We start from the raw sequence: 27,109 nt of genomic DNA on the forward strand, positions 1-27,109 counted from the left end.
ATTGCCTAGAAGAAAGAGTAATGGTCAGTATACTGTGGAGAAATTGAGGAAATCTCCGGCAAGAGGGGGAGAAGAATTACACCTCCCGGGCAATTCCAACATTGACGGGAAAGGCAGTAGCAGTACAGTGAACGCCGAGAAGAAGGCAGAGGATCCTCCCCTAACCGTGAAGATGGTGGAACAGATGCCGCTGGTAGTGAGGAGCCGGGAAGTTTGGAGAAGGCTGATAAGGCCAAGAAGAACGGAGAAGGCTTATATGGCCGAGAGAACGGCTGACGGTAGATGCAACAACAACACGCCGACATCGGATAAATGAGACGAAGAAATGTCGAGAAGATGGCCGGCCCCACCGAGGGAGGAGAAGCTACTGTCGAAGAGGGGGCAGCAGGGAGAGTCTGCGAAGAGGACTCTTTCATCCACTGCTCAAACCACCATTGAGATCGACTCTCTCTACGAGGGCATTGATTTCTATGCCCCTATCACACGTGATAGGTTTGAAGAACTCAACATGGATTTGTTCAGGAAGTGTATGGAGCCTGTTGAGAAGTGCCTGAGGGATGCTAAGATGGATAAGAGCTCCGTGCTTGATCTTGTCCTTGTCGGAGGATCCACTAGAATTCCCAAGGTTCAGCAATTGTTGCAGGACTTCTTCAATGGCAAGGAGCTTTGCAAGAGCATCAACCCTGATGAGGCAGTTGCCTATGGTGCTGCTGTCCAAGCTGCTATTCTGAGTGGTGAGGGTAACGAGAAGGTCCAAGACCTATTGCTTCTTGACGTCACTCCCCTCTCTCTTGGCTTTTTTTCCCGCTGTAGTTCCTTGGGATCAAAACAGTCAAGACACCTCCAGCGGTTTCCAAGCCAAGAGAAGATGATGACTTCTTGAATTAAATGGGAGAAGATCAAGAGAAGGGGACGCACAATGGCCGCGAAGCGTCGGCTATTGAAGAATCAGAATTCGGATTGAAGAAGTGACGGGAGAATTCTCATCATCAGGAAATGAGCTCCTCGACACGAGTAAAAACTGTCAGTCAGAAAAAAATGAAGTGGCTCCTAGATATGAGCAAAAACTGTCAGTCAGAAAAAAATGAAGTGGCTCCTAGATATGAGCAAAAACTGTCTAGATTAGCTCCTCGACAAGAGTCAAAATTGTCTAAATTAGCTCCTCGACAAGAGTCAAAACTGTCCGAATTAGCTCCTCGACAAGAGTCAAAACTGTCTAAGATGGCTCCTTGACATGAGTTAAAACTATCTAAGATGGCTCCTAGATACGAGCAAAAACTATCTAAGATAGCTCCTAAATATGAGAAAAAACTGTTTAGACAAGCTCCTTGACACGAGTTAAAACTGCCAATAGAAAATTGAAGAGCTCCTTGACACGGTTAAAACCGTCAACGAAAATTGAAGAGCTCCTTGAAACGAGTCTAAACTTTCAATAACTCTTTGATACGAGTATAAACTATCAATGATGAATTGAAGAAGCTCTATGATACGAGCATAAACTGTCAATGGAAATTGAAGAACTCTTAAATACGAGTATAAACTATTTATCAAACTAAAGATCGTGCAAGTTAAGTGTCGAAAAACTCGATACTCAACTTGAGGGGGAGTGTTGGAATGAGAAATTAATTTATTGGAGAACAAGAAGGCAAGGGATGAAATTATGGCAAGAATATTGAAGGAAATCAATGAAGATTATGGAAAATCAAATAAAAGGATATTAGTATAATTAGAATATATTTTCCATGTATAGCTAGAATTAGAGCCTATAAAAGGTTGTGTAATATTGAGAGAATTCAATTCAAGTCTTCACAATGTAGTCTTTGAAGTTCTCTCCGTCTTTTACTTTCTGTAATAGTCTTTTATTTTCCGCATTGTATTTTCTAACAACGAAATGGGAGGCGTGGGGTCATGTTTTGTGCAGTTCTTCACGGAATTTTTTGTATTGAAATCGCTTAAATATTGATTAGCGGCTTTTCAGTAAGATGTGTGTGGACGTTATAAATGTAGCCCGACCAACTAACCCATTTCCTTACTGAGAGATTTCGAAAAAAAGAGTTAAATTCGTAGAAATATGAGATCGTATGATTTATGCATTGGTTATGTGGTAAATTTCTGTGTTTTAGGGAGCTAACATGTGTTTCTAAGTTTAGGTGCATAGAAAATCTGTCGGATCTAGGAAACAGGTGCAAATTGACCAGGCAGATGCAATAAGGGAGAATTTGAAGTGGAGTACGCCAAGCCGCCAAACTGACCTAGGAGAATCATGGAAACGGTGGCAGGAGCAAATGAGGGGAGCAAAGAGCATATTTTAAAGGATTCATCTCAGGGGTACAAGCGTCAAATCAGCAAAAAGGCACCCTAGGGATCAAAGCCTCGCCTATATAAAGGGGTGAATACCCAAAGAAGAGGCAGCTTCACATAGTCCCGTTCTTAGCTCACTCTTCTCCAAAGCTCACTTCACTTTTACTTAAGTTTCTCTGCGCACTTGGAGATGGGGTGAAATTCTTGTTGTGGTGGTGGTTTTCTGTCTAGTTTAAGCTGTGTAACACCGTCCCAAGTGGGGCGAAGATACAATCTCTTTAATTTTTGTTTTGCTTTTAAGTATTTTCCGTCGTGAACTTCGTAGTTGTGAAGCTCGGCGCTGAATTTATGTGATTTGAACTTAATTCTGATGTTATGGATGTTTTAGTTGATGTTTCTTTGGATTTTGAAGCGTTGATGTTTGGTTTTTACTATTTTGGACGCGTTTAACAATTGATTGGAGGTTGGGTGTTTGAATTGGTCGTATTTGAGTTGGATTTTATGGATCTGAGTTGAGGAGGATGGATCTGACTGTGGTGATGTTGGGATCTGGTTGATTTGTGTTGGATTTGGATTCGAGTTGGTGGATCTGATCGTCTCTGTTTCAATTCTGCATGATTATGGCTCTTTACTGTTTGTTTTTTATTCTGCTCGGCCTAGTAGATTAGATCTGGTAGTTTCCTGTTTAATTTTCATGTTTAAGTCTTGATCCGAGGTTTACCCCGTTTTAATGGCGTTCAATGTTCTGTTCTGTTTCATTGTGTTGGTCTCATGAAGAAGATGAAGTAGTTAGTCGTTAGAGTATAGATCTGCAGCTTTATATTATCCTTTTCTGCTTTTCCGCAGTATGTCAGTCGCTTAGATAGTTAAGGAAATTGGTCCCCACTAGTTTTTGCATATTTTTTAGCCATTTCGGGAAATTCTCAGCACCATCCAGTAGTGCATGTGTTTTTTTAGCTTCTCTAGTTAAATTCAAATTTCGAGTCATGCATGCGTTCGTACGTGTCTCGTTCCCTAGGTCTAGTAGATAGAATAGTTTCTTACAATTCCATTGAACCCAGTAGATTAAAACTTAACCCATTAGTTGCGTGGCAGCAGCCAAACCTTTTCCAAATAATCCGAACGCATTCTCAACATCTTCATCTCTGTGGGATCGATCCTTACTTCCGTATACTAGCCAATAGTATTATGGGTTAAGGTTTTGATAGCGGTTCTATAAGTGCACCCAACGACACCCGAATAGGTTTTGGGATCTGCTAGACCCGTCGGTTTAGTAAATCCTCTAGACCTGTTTGCCTGCTACTTATTCTAGTGTGAGCACAAACGATAGTTACAAACATTTCACAGTATCATCGTGGCATGCGAATTTTTTAGAATATGGGATTTGTGAGTTTTCTTTCTTTTCTCTTCTTTTTTCTTAATATTTTTCTCTCCATATTTATGAATTCACCAAACTATCCATAAAATTTTCACTTTCACTAAAATTCTGATACCCATCCCCTCGTTTAAAGCATAAATCAATCGGGGCATCTATTTTAAGCATTTTTTCCCATCACAGAGATTAAGAAAAATGTGTGTAATGTATTAAATAAAAAGAGAGAGAAAAAAAGTAGAGAGAATAAAGTAAGAGAGAGGGAAAAGTAAGTGAGAAGAAATGTGTTGACTTTACTAAAAAAGGGAAATGACTTCATTACTCCACTACTATGGAACGTACTAAAACTTTTGAGGACCAAACTTTTGATTTTTGAATGTTTACTTCTTTTGTGATTTTTTAATGACAAAAAATCTTTGTGATATTATTAAATCTTTGTATATTATCTCAAAATAAATTATTTAAATCTTTGTAGTGTTATCTAAAAATAAATTCTTTAAAAATAAACCATTCATTATTTTTTAAATACTACTACAAATACATATTAATTTCCCGATTGTAATGCAATAAATATAATAATACTACAAATATTTAAATAATTCATTTCTAAATAACACTATAAAGATTTAAATAATTTGTTTCGAGATAATATACAAACATTTAATAATACCACAAAGATTTTTGGTCCTTAAAAAATCACAAAAGAAATACAGAAACATTCAAAAATCACAAGTTTAGTCCTCAAATCAAACTAAATGGACAAATATACCCCTCAAGAACTAAACGGTAGAATAATAAAAATCGAGATTGAATTTAGGATTTATAAAACCTTTTTACTGAAAATATGATTTTATAAATGTTGGATACTAAAAAAGTGCAAACCCCATTTCCTGGGTACAATTCATTGGAAATGAATGGCATTTGAATAAAAAAGTAATGACCACAAACAACAAAAAAGAAATGAGTAGTAGTAATAAATAGAATATTGATCAAACAAGATTAATAAAGCAAATCCTATTTAAGCAAAAAAACAAGATCAACTGACAAAATCCAGTTATTCTTGAGTAGAGATTCCATACGAACAATTCAAACCATCATTGCTTGTAAGTCCCAAAGCTCTTCTTACAAGGTCCGAACAAAGAACATGGGCATGTCAGACTAACCCATGGATCCTAGCAGTCTGCTCGTTCTGGATCCGAACCAAGAACATGGCCATGAACGATATTTTTTCACCCCAACTTTGAAAGTGAGACACGAGTGAATGTAAGAATATTTATATTCTTATGTGACCTATGTATCTATTGGTTAAAAATTAAAGTTCAAGTTCATAATATTAAAAGCTAAAAAAAAAGGATTCTAATATTAAGACGACACCGTGATGGATCGGTTTCAATTAAAGAATTAGAATCGGGTGTATTGATAACTAGGGGTGAGCAAAAAAACCGAAAACCGAATATCCGAACCGAACCAAACCGAATATCCGAACCGAACCAAACCGAAAAACCGAATTATATATATATTCTATTAATTTAATATATTATATTATATATAATATATATATTCTTTTAATATATTCTACTATATAATATATATTATATATATTATATATATATATTATTAATTTTATATTATATATAAATATTCTATTAGTATATATAAAATAAAATAAAATACACATATATAAATATATATTTATATTATATTTATTTTTTCAGATTTTTCGGGGTTTTTTTTCGGGTTTCGATTTTGTTCGGTTTTTTCGGTTTTTTAAGTTCGATTTTCGGTTTTTCGGTTTCGGTTTTTCGGTTTTTCGGGTTCGGTTCGGTTTGGATTTTGAACTAAATTCGATTTTTCGGTTTGGTTCAGTTTTGGCAAAAAAACGAACCGAAACCCGAATGCACACCCCTATTGATAACCCTCTTCTCCCACCTCTAATTATAATGTTATAATATAATATCTATATTATATACAAAAAGAATAAATATATATATGTATAATTGAATTGATTATATATGTGTGTGTTGTCGTACATGCATTAAGTTGACCATAAGTATGGCAGTTAATTATGAATTAACTGTAATACATGTATAAGTATTGCATGTATATGAATGTATATAGACGTGCATATGTGTAATGTGAGGAATCAGTTTCTAATCAGTTTCAAAACTGATTCTACCGAATCGATGTGTCGATTTCCATATTAGATCAGTATAGTTTCCAAATGGAAAGACACCTCCGTTGGTCCCTTCACGAAGAGTCACTTCTCGCCTATATAAAGAGATGGTCTGTGCATGAAATAAACACAACAAAAAATGCTTACAGTGTACAGTTAGCATTACACATATTTATACACATATATATACAAAGTGCTCTTGATTCCTTATCCATTAAAGGGATCAAATAGAAGGCTTGAGGTCAAGGAGAGGATAAACATCAAAGGTGGATTCAACTTCTTCTTCAACACAAGAAAAGCATGGATGGAGGTTGATGATCTATCTCCACTTCATAGTATAAATGTTGTGATTGAATTAATTCAAATCTAGAATTAGATTTCATTATTGAAATCATTAAAGTTGAGATATGGCTAACAGTTGGTATCAGAGCCAATCTAGATTTGGTTAATTAACCATTTATGTGTTTTCAAAATCGAAATTTAAATGGTCTTAATTTTTTCGATGTTGGTTAAATTTGCTTCCGCTTATGTGTTGGGTAATTGCTTTATGAAATGATAAAACAATATAAAGTTTTTTCTACCCATTAAAGATTTTCAATATTTAAATAATATATGACTTGTTAATCACCAAAGTGGTCTTGTTATATTACATTTAATTATTGAGCATGATGAATGTTAGTTAATTGGTCATGATTAAAGAGATGCTATAAATGACATTAAAGTTTGATTGATCAATTATATTATTATTTATATACTTGGAGATCACCCAAAGGTGGATCATTGTATATATTTAATAATACGAAAGGGATTAATCTTAAGGGGCTGGCAGCGGAAGCGTGCATTCTTAACGGATCACATGAATTTGATCTATTTAGCAGATTATTTAGACAAAATCTATTCGCGTAATTATCACATGTATCATGCTCATAACTTGAATTAAAACATGCTTTAGCACATAAAATCCCTAAAACATGCTTACTGTGGAATTAGCCAATTTACCTCGTTGATTCAATCAAGAATCGTTGATGGCTTGCTCCGTCTCCACGTGAAGATCTTCAATACAAGACCTCGGATCTTCTGACTGGTGTCCCGGACTATACGCTGATATTTGTGTGGGTAAATCTCACCAACGTACTAGGACTCGAATAATGGAAGACAGAAACTGCTCACGGAGGGAGCACAATTTTCGAAATCTCTCTTTAGAGGGGGGGACGAAAATTTTAACAAAATAATTGTTGTGTTTTCTGTCTCCTTTATTCTCCTATTTATATAAGTCACATATTGGGCCCAGTCAGGGATCTAAGGAAGAATTTGGAACAGGCCTCACCCAATTAGCTTTTTACTAATTAAATTGAACCCACAATTTAATATAAGCTTATATTGGAATATTACGAGCAGCCACTACAGAAGTAATATTGCACTGCCTTCCAAATCCGAAATTACAAGTATTCCGGGTTTCCTTTAATTGCATTTGATTTATTTCCCGCGCTTAAGATAGAAACATCCATTAATTAATTAATGTCTGCTATAGACTTAATTAATTAACATATTTCGAATTCCAAGAGTGGACTTAGCAAGAAACTCTTATTTATTATTCATAGAGTAATCAAACTCCAACTAGCTAGGTTCCGAATAATAAAACCTCGTTTCGAGCTCCTCTTGTGGATGTTATCAAACGAGACTCTCCTCGCGCACGTTTCAACATAATAGCAATCCTAGCACCTCTAGATAATGATCACCACTACCCAATATACCTGGATCGTTGGGTTACGAAAAACCCGCACCTTTGGTAAGTCAAAGTAGTGGATACTCAATATCGTATGCTCAATGCTAACGTACATTGATTAAGAAATTAATAATCAAGACCTCGTCTTTCAGTAGATAGCATAAAGACTCGTCTTGCTGTTAGATCCATTTAGTGCTATACCACACCAACGTCATCTTATTTCAATAAGGTTTAGAAATAATCGGACTGACATTGCAACCTTTCGCGATAGGTAGTCTAGGCCTATCTAGGTTGTGAAATTCTTATTTTTCTTTGTTTAGAACTGATCGTGTTACCTTAAATTGGACGACGCCCACAACCGGTCTACTAAAACAAAGACTTAGACTTTGTTACGTTTGCTCATACATTTAAATATGCAATAAACAACCATTAAATGTAAGACATAACAACATTATGACAAAAATAATCTGTTGCATTTATTAGAAAATAACCATTAGAGTTTTACAGTATCCAATCACTCGAAAGGTGATTTCTAGTATACAAAACCCTAACAATCTCCCACTTATACTCAAAACAGCTTTCGAGTATACTGAATAGTAGTGCACACGTCTAAATTTCTCCCACTTATACTGAAAGCGAGTTGAGGTCTTGAATGAGTCGAACTCCCATCCCTTCAACGTGGCACTCGAACGGTTTTACCGCCAAAGCCTTTGTAAAAGGATCTGCCAGGTTGTTCTCTGACGCAATCTTGACCACTTTTATGTCTCCTCTCTGCACTATATCTCTAATGATATGATACTTCCACTCTATGTGTTTGCTCGCTTTGTGAGCTCTTGGTTCTTTCGAGTTTGCCACAGCACCAGAATTGTCACAATAAATGGTGATGCTCTTGGGCAGATTCGAAACCACACCTAAATCCATAAGGAAGTTCTTGAACCATACAACCTCTTTTGCAGCCTCCGAAGCGGCCACATACTCGACTTCCATGGTCGAGTCCACGATGCATTTCTGCTTCACACTCTTTCAAATTACGGCTCCACCTCTTAAGGTGAACACATATCCTGAAGTAGATTTTCTCGAGTCCTGATCAGCTTGAAAGTCTGAGTCAGTATATCCCAAAGGACAGAGCTCGACTGCATTGTAAACTAGAGCATAGTCCTTAGTCCGTTTAAGGTACTTGAGTATGTTCTTTACGACAGTCCAATGTCCTTGGCCTGGATTCGACTGATATCTTGCCACCATGCCAACAACAAAGCAAATATCTGGTCTAGTACAAAGCATAGCATACATGAGACTTCCAACTGCCGAAGCATAAGGAATCCTTCTCATTGCTTGTATCTCAGACGGCGTTTTAGGGCACATCTCTTGAGATAAATGGATGCCATGTCTAAAAGGTAAGAAACCTTTCTTGGCGTCTTGCATGCTAAAACGACTAAGTACTGTTTCGATGTAAGATTCTTGAGATAAGCACAACATCTTCTTCTCTCGATTCCGAAGAACCTTGATCCCGAGGATGTGTCCCGCGTCTCCCATATCCTTCATCTCGAACTGGTTTGATAACCATGTTCGAACTGATGACAACATCTTTTTATTGTTTCCAATTAGAAGAATGTCATCTACATATAAAACTAAGAACACCACATTCCCCTTATCAACTTTCTTATACACGCAGCTTTCACTTGGGCACTTTTCGAATCCAAACTTGCAAACAGTTTGATCGAAACATTGGTTCCACGATCTGGATGCTTGCTTGAGGCCATAAATGGCCTTCTTAAGCTTCCAAACCATGTGTTCTTTGCCCTTTATGGCATATCCTTCGGGTTGTTCCATGTAGATGGTCTCCTCAAGACTGCCATTTAGAAATGCAGTCTTAACGTCCATCTGCCATACATCCCAATCCATATAAGCTGCAATAGACAACAGTATCCGGATCGATTTGAGCATGCCCACTGGGGAGAAGGTCTCATCATAATCGATGACTTCCTTTTGGGTATACCCCTTGGCCACTAGTCTTGCTTTGTAGACTTTAACTCGTCCATCGGGTCCACGTTTACGTTTATATATCCACTTGCTCCCAATGGCAGTACAACCTTCGGGTAGGACGGACAAATCGTAGACGTTTTTGTCTATGATAGATTGTAGTTCCGAATCCATTGCTTTTACCCATTCGCAATGATCGATATCTGCCTGCGCCTCCGCAAAGTTCCAGGGATCTAATACATTGCTGTCAGAGGAATGATGCATAGATTCTCCCAAACCAATGTATCTGTCGGGCTCATGTGAGACCCTCCCACTGCGGCGTGGCACTACAATATTTTGAGTAGAAGTTGAAGTTTCGGGAATTGTTTGTACACTTGGTACTTGTTCTTGGTTAATGGAACTTGTGACAGAAGTTAGCTCATCAAGAGCCACTTCACTGCTGGGTTTATGATTCATTACATAGTCTTCCTCTAAGAATGTCGCGTGAGTGCTCACAATGACTTTCTTATCTCGGAGACTAAAGAATTCATAACCTTTCGTTCCTTTGGGTATCCTATAAACAAACATACCTCCGTCCTAGATCCTAGCTTAGTTGGATCCTTTTCCAATACATGAGCCGGGCAACCCCAAACCTTGAGATGTGCTAGATTGGGCTTACGCCCAGTCCACAACTCATATGGAGTTTTAGGTACGGATTTTGATGGTAAATTGTCTAAAATGTGACTTGCGGAAAGCAAGGCATGTCCCCAAAACGAAATAGGTAGACGTGCATAACTCATCATCGATCGAACCATGTTTAATAAGGTCCTGTTCCTTCTTTCAGCCACGCCGTTCTGCTGGGGCGTGCCCGGCGCAGTCAGTTGGGATTGAATTCCCACTTCCGATAAGTAGTCCAAAAATTCGGCACTGAGGTTTTCGCCTCCACGATCAGATCGTAGGCATTTGATATTCTTCCCATGATACTTCTCCACAAGAGTTTTAAAGTCTTTAAACTTATCAAAAGACTCTGACTTGTGACGCATCAAGTAGACATATCCAATTTTCGAGAAGTCATCAATAAATGTGATGAAGTATCGAAAACCACCTCTTGCCTCAGTTGACATTGGTCCACATACATCGGAATGAACGAGCTCAAGTACTTCCTTGGACCTATTGCCCTTAGCCTTAAAAGGCCTCTTGGTCATCTTGCCTTCTAAGCATGACTCACACTTATGAAAAGGTTCCTCCTCTAGACCTTTGATAAGACCTTGTTGAACAAGAGAATGGATCCTCCTTTCATTGGCATGACCAAGTCTAAGGTGCCACAAGTACGTTTCGTTCATTGAACTTGAAGGTTCCTTTCGTTTCTTTGAAATTTTCGATGTTGTATTGAGTTCTGATTTGCGATTATTAAACTGTGTAGAAGTGATTGTGTACAGATTGTTTTCCATGATACCACGACAGATATAAGAACCATCTTTCTTAATAACGCAGTTGTCATTAAAAGAAATCGAATATCCATCATAAACCAATTTAGAAACTGAAATTAAATTTCTTCTAAAAGAAGGTATCAACAAAACATTCTTCAAAATAAAAAATCTATCACTACTAAAACGCAAATAAATGTCTCCCACTGCAACGGCCGCCACTTTGGTAGCGTCGCCCAGCTGGACTTCGATCTCACAATCATGTAGCCGTCTTGTCACCTGCATTAAGTCAGGATCAAAACAAATATGATCAGTGGCTCTTGTGTCAATAACCCAAGTGCAAATTGATGTCGAAGTCAAACAAGACTCGACAACTAGAGCCAGGTGCATACCTGTAGCCTTGCCTCGTTTAGGACAGTCTGGCTTCCAATGCCCCTTTTCTCCACACTTGAAACACTTCCCCGTGGGCTTCTTGTTAGCCCTCTTCTTCTTCTTTCCCTTAGCTATCCTGGCCGGTCCTGAGTTCGGTGCCTGCCTTTTTCTTTGCTAGGCTTTAAGCCAGAGGAACGAGGCACCGAAGTTATCATGGCCGCCTTAGCCTGGACCATAAGGTCCTCTGCCGACTGAAGTTCAGTCAACAACTCTGCCAATGTGTAATTCCTTTTGTTCATCTCGAAGTTGAGCTTGAACTGTTGGAAGCTAGGGGAAGACTTTGAAGGATGATAGTTACCTGGGACTCGGGATCGATTGTCCCTCCCAAGACCTCAATTTGGTTGAGGTGGCCCATCATCTCGAGGACGTGGTCCCTCACAGACGAGCCTTCCTTCATTGTCTTCGACATGATACTCCGAAAGGCTTGAGACTTCGCCGTTCGATTCTGAGTACCAAAAAGATTTTGAGATTCTGCATAATCTCGGCGGCTGTTTCCATGGCTGAATGCTGATGCTTGAGTACTGAAGACATAGAAGCCAACATGTAGCACTTAGTCATCTCATTCGCCTTATGCCACCGTCTGTGTGCATCTCTGACTCCTGCCGCAGCGGTAGCCGCCGGCACTGGAGGTCGCGGGGTGGTGAGCACAAAGATGTACTCATCTGCTGTGAGAACGATGTCCAAATTTTGTTTCCATTCTATGTAGTTTTGGCCCTCGAGTTTATTTTCTTTGAGAATTGTGGAAAGAGGATTAAACGACATAATGACGATTTGATTTGCACTGCAAAACAGAGTATTTTACTATTGTCATAAACTTATGTAAGAAGTTTGATTAGATTAACCATGAAACTTTTCAAAATCTTACAACTGTAAAATTAAAATTTTGTACCCTCCAGAGGAAGTCAATACGCATTAAAATCTTACAATTTTACTGATCACAACACCGACGAATACTCCAGAGACCACAGAGTGGCATGGCCGCCTAATGTTGCCTAAGCAAGACCATCTCTTTAGCATTACAGAGTCTCATTTCTACAACACACTCCCATAACAATGCTCATGTGCTGCTAACAAGATCAAGCTATCTCATAAATCCTGTGTGAACTTCTGAATCTCGCAGTTTCTTAGGATTATTGTCCCCACAGAGCAGGTGGCGATAATATTGGAAACTACATTCTAGTTCATACTATTTATATTTGAGAAGTCCGCCCTCATGAACTTGCTATTTTCTTAGGATTATTGTCCCCACAAAGCAGGTGGCGATAATATTGGAAAAAGGCTTCATAAATTGCAGACCAATTGATGAAGACCATATACAAACGTTGAGTTCGTAATTACAGCTTAGATATTTTGGGTTATGGTTTTACTTTAATTATCCTTAGCCTTGAGGCAGTTTAAGGCTTAATTAAATTCTGTTGGTATTTAATCTACTGGATAATTAAATCTTTTATTAATTGGTATCTTCCTTTAGGGAATAATTATTCTAGAATATAATTCTTATTCATGTCTACTATAAGATTTGACTAAAATAAATGAATTATTTAATTCTTAATAAGACATGAAAAATTAAATTCAAATTAATTCCATGTTCAAGATTAGGAAGAGATATTTCATTATTTAACGTATTCATACATATCTATCCTTTTTAGGATCTTAGATATATAAATATTAGGAAATTATTAAATTATTCTTATCCATATCATCTAGGAATCAAATTATTATTATTTATTTCCATAGATATAGAAAATAATAAAAATATTCCTTAAATCTAGATAAATATTAGGAAACTATTAAATTATTCTCATCTATATCATCTAGGAATAAAATAACATTATTTATTTCCATAGATATAGATAATAATAAAAATATTCCTAAAATCTAGATAAATATAGATGATGGCGCGCCAGCATCTCGGCCGCCTGGCTCGTCGGGTGTCGCTGCTTCTCGGCCAGGCGCGCACACGGCGGCACGCGCCTCTCGGCCAGCTGCTCGACGCCCGTCTCAGCCCGTCGTCTCGACGGGTGGCGTGAGCTCTTGGCCAGCGGCGCGCGCGGTGGCGCGGCTGATCTCAGCCAGCTCGAGCGCCCGTCTCGGTACGTCGGGTGACGCGGTCCTCGGCCAGGAGCTTGCGCGGTGGCGCGGCTCCTCTCGGCCAGTGTCTCGTCGCACGGCTCGACCCTCCCGAGCCTGGATTCTCCCCTCGTCTCGGCACGTCACGCCATATGGCGCACACGTCTCCGCCACGACTGGAGCTTCGTCTCGGGAAGCCTTCCGCCTAGGGTTGGCCTGGTGTCTCGTGGTGTCTCGGTGGTTCTCGGACGAACCACCACTCCGCGCCAGTCACCGCCGTGTCGGCCTCGACCCGGATGCCGTCTGGTGCGTGTGGTCTCGGCCGGCGGTGCGCACGAGTCCCCACTCGTCTGCGCGTCGCCCCGTGATCACGGCTCCCGGCTCCTACTGTCTCGACATCCCTACCTCGATCGCACGTGGTGCGTTCGAGCAATTCAAGTTCTTTGATTCGATAGTTCTTGAGTTCATCATGCATAATATTTAACAAAAACACCAAGAACATGCTTCGCAATCAAATAACACATGCATACATGAATTTCGCGAAATTTAAATCCAAATAATCAGAGCCAAAGACTGGCTCTGATACCAACTCTGATACCAACTTAAGTGGCTGGCAGCGGAAGCGTGCGTTCATAACGGATCACATGAATTTGATCTATTTAGCATATTATTTAGACAAAATCTATTCGCGTAATTATCACATGTATCATGCTCATAACTTGAATTAAAACATGCTTTAGCACATAAAATCCCTAAAACATGCTTACTGCGGAATTAGCCAATTTACCTCGTTGATTCAATCAAGAATCGTTGATGGCTTGCTCCGTCTCCACGTGAAGATCTTCAATACAAGACCTCGGATCTTCTGACTGGTGTCCCGGACTATACGCTGATATTTGTGTGGGTAAATCTCACCAACGTACTAGGACTCGAATAATGGAAGACAGAAACTGCTCACGGAGGGAGCACAATTTTCGAAATCTCTCTTTAGAGGGGGGGACGAAAATTTTAACAAAATAATTATTGTGTTTTCTGTCTCCTTTATTCTCCTATTTATATAAGTCACATATTGGGCCCAGTCAGGGATCTAAGGAAGAATTTGGAACAGGCCTCACCCAATTAGCTTTTTACTAATTAAATTGAACCCACAATTTAATATAAGCTTATATTGGAATATTACGAGCAGCCACTACAGAAGTAATATTGCACTGCCTTCCAAATCCGAAATTACAAGTATTCCGGGTTTCCTTTAATTGCATTTGATTTATTTCCCGCGCTTAAGATAGAAACATCCATTAATTAATTAATGTCTGCTATAGACTTAATTAATTAACATATTTCGAATTCCAAGAGTGGACTTAGCAAGAAACTCTTATTTATTATTCATAGAGTAATCAAACTCCAACTAGCTAGGTTCCGAATAATAAAACCTCGTTTCGAGCTCCTCTTGTGGATGTTATCAAACGAGACTCTCCTCGCGCACGTTTCAACATAATAGCAATCCTAGCACCTCTAGATAATGATCACCACTACCCAATATACCTGGATCGTTGGGTTACGAAAAACCCGCACCTTTGGTAAGTCAAAGTAGTGGATACTCAATATCGTATGCTCAATGCTAACGTACATTGATTAAGAAATTAATTATCAAGACCTCGTCTTTCAGTAGATAGCATAAAGACTCGTCTTGCTGTTAGATCCATTCAGTGCTATACCACACCAACGTCATCTTATTTCAATAAGGTTTAGAAATAATCGGACTGACATTGCAACCTTTCGCGATTGGTAGTCTAGGCCTATCTAGGTTGTGAAATTCTTATTTTTCTTTGTTTAGAACTGACCGTGTTACCTTAAATTGGACGACGCCCATAACCGGTCTACTAAAACAAAGACTTAGACTTTGTTACGTTTGCTCATACATTTAAATATGCAATAAACAACCATTAAATGTAAGACATAATAACATTATGACAAAAATAATCTGTTGCATTTATTGGAAAATAACCATTAGAGTTTTACAGTATCCAATCACTCGAAAGGTGATCTCTAGTATACAAAACCCTAACATTAATCATGTCTACTATGTGTCTTATGTAGTATGTATACCTAAAGGCAACATGCTTATTTGATATTTGTATGATTTGATTAATTATTAAAGTAAATTTTTTAGCATCGTTGAAAGTATGTGTATTTTAAGTATTGTCCAAAGGTTACTTGAATGCATGTTATTTAAGGTATTACTGTTTATGAATCTGTATTAAAGTCTCAAGCACTAATAGATAAGCATGTATAAACGTTGCAGCCTCAGCGAATTTGTATGCATCGGCAAACTCTGTCATTAAGTTCAATGGGCAAAATTATGGTGAATGGTCAGAACAGATCCGGTTTTCACTGGGTGTAATGGCGTTGGACCATGCCTATTAACAGAAGATGAACCCTCAGCCATAACGGATGAGAGCTCCAAAACTGAAAAGTCTCAATATGAGACTTGGGAACGATCTAACCGGTTGAGCCTGAATCTTATGAGGATGACGATGGCAGAAAATTTTAAGCCATCAATGCCCAAGACAGAAAGTGCAAGGGAATTCATTGAGAAAATTAAAGAGTGTTCACAATCTGAATTGGCTGATAAATCAATTGTTGGAAGTTTGATGAGTGAACTTACTACAAAGAAGTTTGACTGGTCTCGGCCAATTCACGATCATGTGACAAACATGTCTAACTTGGCGGCAAAGCTAACGACCTTGGGAATGGAGGTTCATGAGCAATTTGTGGTCCAGCTTATCATGAACTCCCTACCTATTGAATTTAGTCAGTTCCAGGTGAATTATAACACCATTAAAGAGAAATGGGACTTTAAAGAATTAAAGGCTATGCTGGTTCAAGAGGAAGGGAGATTAAAGAAGATGAATGGCCAAGTTGCGAATCTCATAGGTCATGGAGAAGCCAGCACTAGTAAAGGAAAATCAAGTAAGAAGGACAAAAAGAAGGATAAATCTTTTCTGAAAGGTCCGGAGAAGAAAATCCAAAAGGAAAGGAAGTGTTTCTTTTGCAAGGAAACGGGGCACTTCAAGAAAGATTGTCCTAAAAGGAAGGCCTGGTTTGATAAGAAAGGTAAACATAATAGTCTTGTTTGCTTTGAGTTAAATCTTATTGAAGTGCCTAATAATACTTGGTGGTTAGATTCTGGTGCTACTACTCACGTGTCTCATATTAAACAGGGATTCAGTTCGATCCAACCTATAAAAGGGGTTGAACAATATTTGTTCATGGGAAATAGGATGAAAGCACTGATTGAAGGCATTGGGACCTACAGATTGATCTTGAACACAGGATGTCATGTAGATCTTAAAGATTGTCTTTATGTACCTGAATGTGCTAGAAATCTTGTTTCTGTAAGTAGATTGGATGACTTAGGTTTTAAAGTTAAGATTGTAAATGGTGTATTCTCTTTGTACCGAAACGATTACTTTTATGGTAGTGGTACTTTGTTTGATTCACTTTATAGATTCAATCTTGATGCAAAGTTTAGTGAATCCTTATTTAATGTTGAAAGTCGAGGCATTAAGCGTAATGCGCCAAGTGAAAGTTCAGCTTTCTTGTGGCATCAAAGATTAGGACATATTTCCAAAGAAAGGATTATGAGGTTGGTAAAGAATAAAATTCTTCCTCAATTGGACTTTAGTGACCTAAATATGTGTATAGATTGCATTAAAGGAAAGCAAACTAAACACATTGTAAAGAAATCAGCCACGAGAAGCACTCAGCTTCTCGAGTTAATACATACTGATATATGTGGTCCTTTTGATGCTCCTTCGTGGGATGGTCGAAAATACTTTATCACATTTATTGACGATTACTCACGTTATGGATACATATATCTACTGCATGAAAAATCCGAGTCAGTGAATGTGTTAAATATATTCATTGACGAGGTGGAAAGGCAGTTAGATAGGAAAGTTAAAGTAGTGAGATCGGATAGAGGTGGTGAGTTCTATGGAAAGTATAATGAGACTCCAATGTCCGGGCCCATTTACAAAGTTACTCTAAAGTAGAGGCATTTGTGCACAGTACACAATGCCCGGTACTCCGCAACAGAATGGTATAGCAGAAAGGCGGAATCGTACATTAATGGAAATGGTTAGAAGCATGTTAAGTGGTTGTAATTTACCCCTTTCATTGTGGATTTATGCTTTAAAGACTGCGACATATATGCTTAATCGGGTTCCCAGTAAGGCAGTTCCTAAGACACCTTTTGAACTGTGGACGGGAAGGAAACCCAGCTTAAGGCATATTCGTATTTGGGGTTGCCCAGCAGAAGTAATGTTGTATAATCCACATGAAAAGAAACTTGATTCAAGGACCGTCAGTGGATTTTTCATTGGCTATCCGGATAAATCAAAAGGGTATACCTTCTATTGTCCTAACCATAGTACGAGAATAGTTGAGGCGGGAAATGCTAGGTTCATTGAAAACGGGGAAATTAGTGGGAGTGGTGAACCTAGAAAGGTGGATATTCAAGAAATCCACGATAAGGTTCATCCACATGTTGTTGAACCAAATGTTGTTGTTCCTATTGTCTCACAAACAAATGACACAATAGAACAACATGATAATGTGCAAAACTCACTAACCGAAAATGAAGTAGATGAACTTGTCACAATTCAAGAAGAGAATAGTGAACCACAAACTTTGAGACGATCAGTAAGGGAAAGAAGATCTGCCATTTCAAATGACTATGTGGTTTATGCCGTTGAAAGTGAATGTGACTTAAGCCTTGATGAAGACCCGATCTCATTCGGACAAGCCATGGAAAGTGAAAATTCTGAAAAGTGATTGATTGCCGCAAAAGATGAAATGAAATCTATGGGTGATAATAAAGTTTGGGACTTAGTTGAATTACCTAAAGGTTTTAAAACCATTGGTTCTAAATGGATTTTTAAAACAAAACGTGATTCGAAAGGTAACATCGAAATATACAAGGCTCGCCTTGTTGCCAAAGGTTTCACCCAAAAGGACGGCATTGACTATAAAGAAACCTTCTCTCCAGTTTCAAAGAAGGATTCTTTAAGAATTGTTTTGGCTATGGTGGCTCATTATGATCTCGAGCTACACCAAATGGATGTAAAAACCGCCTTTCTAAATGGAGAACTTGAAGAGGAAGTTTATATGAACCAACCAGAAGGATTCTTGGCAACAGGACAAGAACAATTAGTATGTAAGCTGAGGAAGTCAATATATGGACTAAAACAAGCTTCTAGACAATGATATATAAAGTTTAATGATACCATTTTATCATATGGTTTTGTAGAGATCATTGTGGATCGATGTATCTATGTAAAAATCAGTGGGAGTAAGTTTATAATTTTAGTCTTATATGTTGATGATATTTTGCTTGCTGCAAATGACATGGGTATGTTACATGATGTAAAGAAATATCTCTCTAAGAACTTTGAAATGAAAGATATGGGAGATGCATCTTATGTGATCGAAATAGAAATATTTCGAGATAGGTCACAATGATTATTAAGTTTATCTCAGAAAGGATATATAAATAAGGTCTTAGAGAGATATAGAATGGAAAAGTGCTCTGTAGGGATTGCTCCAATTCAGAAGGAAGACAAGTTTAGTAAAATGCAATGTCCTAAAAATGAATTGGAGCGTAAGGAAATGGAAAGAATTCCATATGCATCAGTGGTTGGGAGTTTGAACTATGTTCAAACATGTACGCGGCCGGATATCACCTTTGCGGTTGGTATGTTGGGTCGATATCAAAGTAATTCCGGAATGGATCACTGGAAGGCTCCAAAGAAAGTCCTCAGGTACTTGCAAGGCACCAAAGAGCACATGCTTACGTATAGAAAATTCGATCATCTAGAGGTCAATGGATATTCAGATTCAGCCTATGCCGGGTGCGTTGATAGTAGGAAATCAACGTTTGGCTATTTGTTCCTTTTAGCCAATGGAGCAGTATCATGGAAAAGTGGAAAGCAGTCTGTCATTGCTACTTCCACTATGGAGGCCGAATTTGTGGCATGCTTTGAGGCTACTGTTCACGGATTGTGGTTGCGGAACTTTATTTCAGAGCTTAGAATTGTCGACTCTATAGCTAGGCCGCTGAAAATTTATTGTGATAATTCCACAGCTGTCTTCTTTTCAAAGAACGATAAGTACTCGAAAGGGGCTAAGCACATGGAGTTAAAATACTTATCTGTTACAGAAGAAGTACAGAAACAAAGAGTGTTCTTTGAGCATATTAGGACGGATATGATGGTAGCGGATCCGTTAACTAAAGGACTACCACCCAAAATGTTTATTGGTCATGTAGAGCGTATGGGTATTATAGATAAAGCCTTGCTATTTTAGTTGTATTATGCTTGTAAAGTGTAAGACACTTTGAATTCAATAAAAGTTATGTTTCTGTTTATTGAATATGTTATCATTATAGTTTGTATACAATTATGGTTGTGGATAACATATGATAAATTGAGAATAAATGTTCATCTCAATGAAAGGACAATGTGAAGTTGGAATTGGTGTGTGATGCATGGAAGGGATCATGTCGCTTAATGATGTGTGACCGCCATGATTCGATTGATTCTAATTTATCATGGTATTTAAAGTATATTTTGAACTTGATATAAAGGTGCGCATTATGGTTATTAAATCATCAAGACAATACAAAGGTCAAGTGGGAGAATGTAAGAATATTTATATTCTTATGTGACCTATGTATCTATTGGTTAAAAATTAAAGTTCAAGTTCATAATATTAAAAGCTAAAAAAAGGGATTCTAATATTAAAGACGACACCGTGATGGATCGGTTTCAATTAAAAATTAGAATCGGATGTATTGATAACCCTCTTCTCCCACCTCTAATTATAATGTTATAATATAATATCTATATTATATACAAAAAGAATAAATATATGTATGTATAATTGAAATGATTATATATGTGTGTGTTGTCGTACATGCATTAAGTTGACCATAAGTATGGCAGTTAATTATGAATTAACTGTAATACATGTATAAGTATTGCATGTGTATGAATGTATATAGACGTGCATATGTGTAATGTGAGGAATCAGTTTCTAATCAGTTTCAAAACTGATTCTACCGAATCGATGTGTCGATTTACATATTAGATCAGTATAGTTTCCAAATGGAAAGACACCTCCGTTGGTCCCTTCACGAAGAGTCACTTCTCGCCTATATAAAGAGATGGTCTGTGCATGAAATAAACACATCAACAAATGCTTACAGTGTACAGTTAGCATTACACATAATTATACACATATATATACAAAGTGCTCTTGATTCCTTATCCATTAAAGGGATCAAATAGAAGGCTTGAGGTCAAGGAGAGGATAAACATCAAAGGTGGATTCAACTTCTTCTTCAATACAAGAAAAGCATGGATGGAGGTTGGTGATCTATCTCCACTTTATAGTATAAATGTTGTGGTTGAATTAATTCAAATCTAGAATTAGATTTCATTATCGAAATCATTAAAGTTGAGATATGGCTAACAGTGAAATCAGAATTGAGGGTAAAAAAATCAAAATTTAGTTGAAAATGTTAGGGTATTTTGGTCTATTCATAAATATTGTGAGAGAAATAATAAGAAAAATGAGAAAACTCAAAAATCCCTTATTCTGAGAAATTTGCATGCCTCGATCTTATATTCCAAAAGATCAACGAATTTAGTATCAAATTCTGAAAATTCGACGAATTTAATCCGTTTTTTCGAAATCTCTCTTTTTCTAAGGTCCAATTTCAACAAAAATTAATTTACAACAAATAAAATAATCACAAATTTGAAGTCTTGTTGAATTAGCATGCCTATTACAAGACTATCTCGACCACACATATAATGCATCCGATAATTTTATTTTGCATTACAATTTGTCACTGCACATGCATAAATGAAATTACAATATGGAGTAACATACAAAGAAATTAATCTCACACCTTGGTGGCATAATCAATAAAGTTATGTAACGGCAAAATTTTGACACCATATTTCTCAACACAGATACCAAAATCTTGTGACCATGTTTCTCAAAAATAGATACTTTTTTCATCACTTCAAATTTCTCGCTTATTTTCATTTTCGTTTGTCCCTAAAAATTTATCACCTTCCACCTTTACCATTTCTGGTAGTGGATCTCACATTCCATTTTTTGGTTGCCCTAAGATAGTTGAGTCATTTTTTTTTTTACAAAAATTTGATCTTTTTCATACTTTTGTCTCTCTTCATTTTTTTTTACTTTACTGCATTGACTTTAATCCGTAACATATCAATTTAATAAATCTCGTGCCCACAAGAAATGCCCCAACTATTTTGGAACGGAAGGAGTACATACTACCGTCCACCACAAGGTACAAAATGCCCACAATCCGACCGTATTCTCGCAGGCGCTCGATCTCATAATCAGAGGCACCGCCGAGCAACCCATATAGTTTTCATATCACCCTTGATTTCCAGAAACTGTGTGGCCGCGATCCTAGTTGAACCAACGACGAGAGCAATCTCTTGAATGACCCGAAGGAGGTCGATTTATGGGACGAGATGAGTTGGGAGTTGTTGAAAAGCAAGAGGAAGCAACGCATCTCCGACTAAAATTGTCATGTCTGTTGTGGTTGGCCTCACCTGGAGGGGGCATCATCTATGTAGGGCAACTCATCGTGAACTAATGCAACAACATGCACCTATCAAAATAGGATTAATTTGCAAGTTTATTAAATTCAACGCCACCTAATAGCATATTATTTGGAGCAAATTTTACTTTTTTTTTATTTCAGCGTCGAAAAAATGTGAAATAAAATTGTTTGACTAATAAAGTTAAAAATAAAAATGTAATTATAAATTAGTTTATAACTTTATTAGTTGGTATTTTGTGCCTATATATATGGCATTTCATTGTACAATTTTGCAATTAACTTTTCACAATGTAATCATTAATGGAAATCCCCAGTTTTCTCTCCTCTTTTGATTGACGGTTTCTCATCTTTGTTAATGGCAGTTTTCTCCAATCTTCTAAGATTTTATCTTCACTTTCACATTGACTGAACATGCATAAGCAAACTTCGTCTTCAAATATATGAAACCATTATGACTACGCGTGTTTAAAGACGCAAAACAATTTTGCGCTTCCAATCGCACACCACGATTTTACGTATTTTAAGGACGCAATTTGCTTACATGTGTTCAGTCAAGCTATTTTTTATACTCCCTCCGTCCCACCGAAGATGACTCACTTTCCTTTTTAGTTTGTTACATCTAAGATGACCCATTACTAAAAATGGAAACCCTTTTATCTCTACTTTATTTACTCTCTCCACCTAACACATAAAATATAAAACTACATAGAATCCCGTGTCGCCCAAGGAAGGGGTCATCAGCTATTTTTTATACTCCTTCCGTCCCACCGAAGTTGACTCACTTTCCTTTTTAGTTTGTTACATCCAAGATGACCCATTACTAAAAATGGAAACCCCTTTATCTCTACTTTATTTACTCTCTCCACCTAACACACAAAAATAAACTACATAAAATCCCGTGTCGCCCAAGGAAGGGGTCATCAGCTATTTTTTATACTCCTTCCGTCCCACCGAAGATGACTCACTTTCCTTTTTAGTTTGTTACATCTAAGATGACCTATTACTAAATATGGAAACTCATTTATCTCTACTTTATTTACTCTCTCCACCTAACACACAAAAATAAAACTACATAAAATCTCGTGTCCCCCAAGGAAGGGGTCATCTTACTTGGAATGGATGAGGTATTTTTTTTATTCACGTGCAATCATTACGCGCTTTTCAAAAACTGGAATATATAAAGTTTCCATTAGGAAATTTACCCAAATAAGAGAAAAAAACGTTGATCGGCCCAACCTAGCCAATGGATTTACGACTAGTCCAAGCCAACAATCAGTTTTGACATATCTATATGTTTGATTAAATAAATTTTGGAAAAAATTAGTAATAGTAACAAAAATTGCCTACTTCAACCGTCACCAAATATGAAATGCGTAGACTTGGTGTGACATTTATTGAAAATTTGAATTTTTCCTTTAACAATCTAATCTATAATAGAAAAAAAAAATTATTGGAAAAAAAAATACTCATATGCCATTGTAGTAAGAGGGTCAGCTGACTTATTACTACCTCCGTCGACGGTGTGATATTTATTGAAATTTTCCTTTAACAATCAATCTATAATATTGGAAAAAGAAAATAATCATGTGCCATTATAGTAAGAGGTTCAACTAGCTTATTATTACCTCTATCCATAAAAAATAGATCATTTTTACTATTTTGGCCTATCCACCAAAGTTAGTTTTAAAATTAGAAGTTTATAAACAAATACTAACCTTATACATCATTTTAAATGTGGTTTCCATAATCCACTAACATTACTTCCACCATATTTTTCATCTCTTTCTTACTTTACCAATTATGTATTAAGACCGTACCATTTACAATTTTATTTATTTTTTATGGACAGAAGTAGTATATAAACTTATATGGAAAATTGATCCATGCGGTAAATTCTATTAACTTCTTGTGTTTTAATAGGCAAATATAAGTGAAATGTGGCGCATGAAATCCAAAAATATAAGAAAAACTCTAAACTTTAGTACTTCTTCTGTCCCAGCTCATATGATTGACTTAATTTCGGCATGTATTTTGGGAAAGTAATACTCCATTCGTCCCATAAAAATAGAGATATTTGGGACGACACATGAATTAATGCATAATTGATAAAGTAAAAAAAAGGAGTAGAAGAGTAGTTAAAGTAGTGTTAGTGGTAGTGTTGGACCCTAGTGGTATAAGTTGTAAATAAATTTATTTATATGGATAATGGGTTTGGGAAAACTTTCCATAAATAAAAATTAGCTATATTTATGGAACGGACGGAAAAGAGAAATGTCCTCTTTTTATGGGACAGAGAGAGTAATAAATAGTTAATGTAGAGTAAAAGCAAAACAAATGAGAGAATAATGTAGAATATGACTTCTTCTACATTATTTTATCTCTTACTTTATTTATTTTCTCAAAAACACGTGCAAAAAATAAGTCTTATCACTTAAACTGGACGGAAAGAATACTTTTAATTAAAAACAATCCTTCGAGCCAACCCGAACCCGGTCGGTCCAACCCACAAAGAGAGATTTCGGAAAAAGGGGCTCAATTCGCAGGCCTTTCGAAATTAGGGATTAAATTAGTTGACCTTTTGAAATATGGGATCATGGCGTCCGAATTTTTCGGAATATGGGATTTTCGAATTTTCATGTATTTTCACTTATTATTTCTATTATAATATTTACAAATTAACCAAATTACCCCTAATATTTACAGTACAATTTAAAATTTTGAACTCCAATTTTCTAAATTACCACGACGGCCTTCACCCTCATTCTCCTCCTCCTCTTCGTTGCCGTCCACCATTTCTCTCCCATAATCCATCTAAACGAAATTCAATTAGAAAAACTCAAATTCCTCCTCCGTCTTAACACGATTGCGTCCTCTGTCCGGCACACTAGATTCTCGACCTCCCTCTCTTTTCCCTTTCGATCTCCTCTCTCAAAAGAAGATCTCGGCGCCTCTTCTTCTTCGTTAGGGGTTGCCTGCTGTCCTCCGAGGGCAGCCACTACTGCTGTCCGCAGTCAAACAGCCGTCATCGCATGTCGCCGCTGCCTCCAGCAGGCGTATATTACAGCTGCTGCCTGGTGCCATTCCAGCTCAGGCTGCCTCATTTTTCCCAGTTAAATTCTTAATTCAATTCCGTGTTCTTTAAGGTTTGATTTATTTTGCAGATTACATGAATGCAAATACATGAAAGAAAATTAGAATTGGATGGTGGGACCTTTATGCAATTGTGAAGAAATTTGGCCTGGTGGGCGGAGGAATTGAAATGGGCGTTTTCCGCCATGATAGCGTGGGTGGGTTTGGAGCGGGAGATGGTGGTCGATGGAATAAAATAAATAAAAAATTGTGTTAATAAATATTAGGGATAATTTGGCCAGTTGTTAAATATAGTGAAAGAAATAATATGAAAAAAGAAGTAAAAATACATGAAAATTCGAAAATCCCATGTTCCGAAAAATTCACTCGTCACGGTCCCATATTTCGAAAGGTCAATGAATTTAATCCCAAATTTTGAAAGGGCCTGCAAATTGAGCCCCTTTTTCCGAAATCTGTCACCAAAAGAAGGAAAATTGTAGCACCCCGGAAAATTTTTGACTTTTTTTTATTTGATGGCTTATTTTCGTTTTATTAATGAGGATGTTGATTTGGAAATGCATTTTTGGAAATTGATTTCTATGAGGTTGTGTTAACGATGTGAAATTAATGGTTGAGAGTTATGTGGAATAATATGATATGTTTTCCAATGGGGGGATTTAATTAAATAGGATCATGCATATTTGTGCCAGCCACTTTATTCGAATTCTTTTCGGTCTTTCTATTTATTGGAAGTAATATCTTCTTTCTTGGATTTAATTAATTGTTTTGGGATATTTATCCAAATTAAATCCAAAACCAAAATATTCCTAATTTATTCTCCATGATTTTCGACCCTTGCCCCGTTCCTTGGAATTTTCGAATTTCTCTTATACTTGGGAGAATAAATTACTTTGTAGACTTAATTGGTACTTTGATTCTTTCCATCTTTAAGACCCTTAAATTTTCATCCCTTATACCTTTCAATTACCTTGTGGGATTAATTTATTTGTTACCTATTTTGTAGGAGTCTTTTCCTACAAGAAATTACCAAATTTAAATCCTATTCCTATTTAATTAAGGATTTAAATATTAATTGTTTAAATACTCCCTTTAGTACACGCCCCTTTTTCCCTATTTCACTCCACAATTTCTTTTTATTTGTTTATTTAAGTGGGGGATTAATCCTAGAATATAAAAGGGAGAAACCAAACCCTAGCCCCATTATTTCAACGCCTTTTTCCTCCTCCCTCTCCCCCTCCCCCTCCCACACGTTTTCTCCCTCCATCTCTTCATCCTCTCCAAAAATCCTCCATTCATCTTTGTTCTTGCATCCGTTGGAGTTGATTTTCAAGAGTTTCCGACGAATCGCATCAATTCTTGTTTCTACCGATTCGTTTTTATCAAGAAAGGTATATTTGATTCACTTTCCCTCAATCTTTCCATTTAATCCTTGTTCTTGAATCCTACATGCATATAGTGAGTGTAGGAATCATAGATCGCAAAATTAATCGGTGGGGAATTTGTGTTTGCATTTATGTATGCGTTTTGAGCGCAATTTTATGAAGTTTGATTTGAATCTTTGGTGAATGATGTGAGTTTATGGGCAAACATGATTATGAGAACCTTTTAAGCATGATTATGTATTTTCCAGCATGAAAGGTTGGTGTTTGTTTGATGGAAGATGAAAACCCTATTTTCAAAACTATGAACCTGAAATCTGTGGTGCACGACCAGTAGCTTCTGATCTGTAATTGACTCATCAAACGAACTAATTTTGATATGAAATTTTAACTGAGTAAACTTCCAGGTGTTTTCCGTGTCTCGTGTGAATTTCAGCCCTTTTTATCGAAAAATGAATTTTTAATAAATTTTTGAAGTTAACTCCGCAAATCTGCCAGAAACTCGTGTTCTC

The 27,109-nt window shown here is 37.1% G+C and overlaps 1 protein-coding gene across 1 annotated transcript; it reads left to right on the forward strand.

The window, feature by feature from the left end:
• Positions 1-325: 325 nt before the first annotated feature.
• On the forward strand, positions 326-883 carry LOC121804052 (heat shock cognate 70 kDa protein-like). The gene has a single exon (XM_042203603.1). The coding sequence runs from the start codon at positions 326-328 to the stop codon at positions 881-883; it is 558 nt and encodes a 185-aa protein (XP_042059537.1).
• The last annotated feature ends 26,226 nt before the right edge of the window (positions 884-27,109 follow it).

Source organism: Salvia splendens, chromosome 5 (genome assembly GCF_004379255.2).
Source record: "Salvia splendens isolate huo1 chromosome 5, SspV2, whole genome shotgun sequence".
NCBI classification, from domain to species: domain Eukaryota; kingdom Viridiplantae; phylum Streptophyta; class Magnoliopsida; order Lamiales; family Lamiaceae; genus Salvia; species Salvia splendens.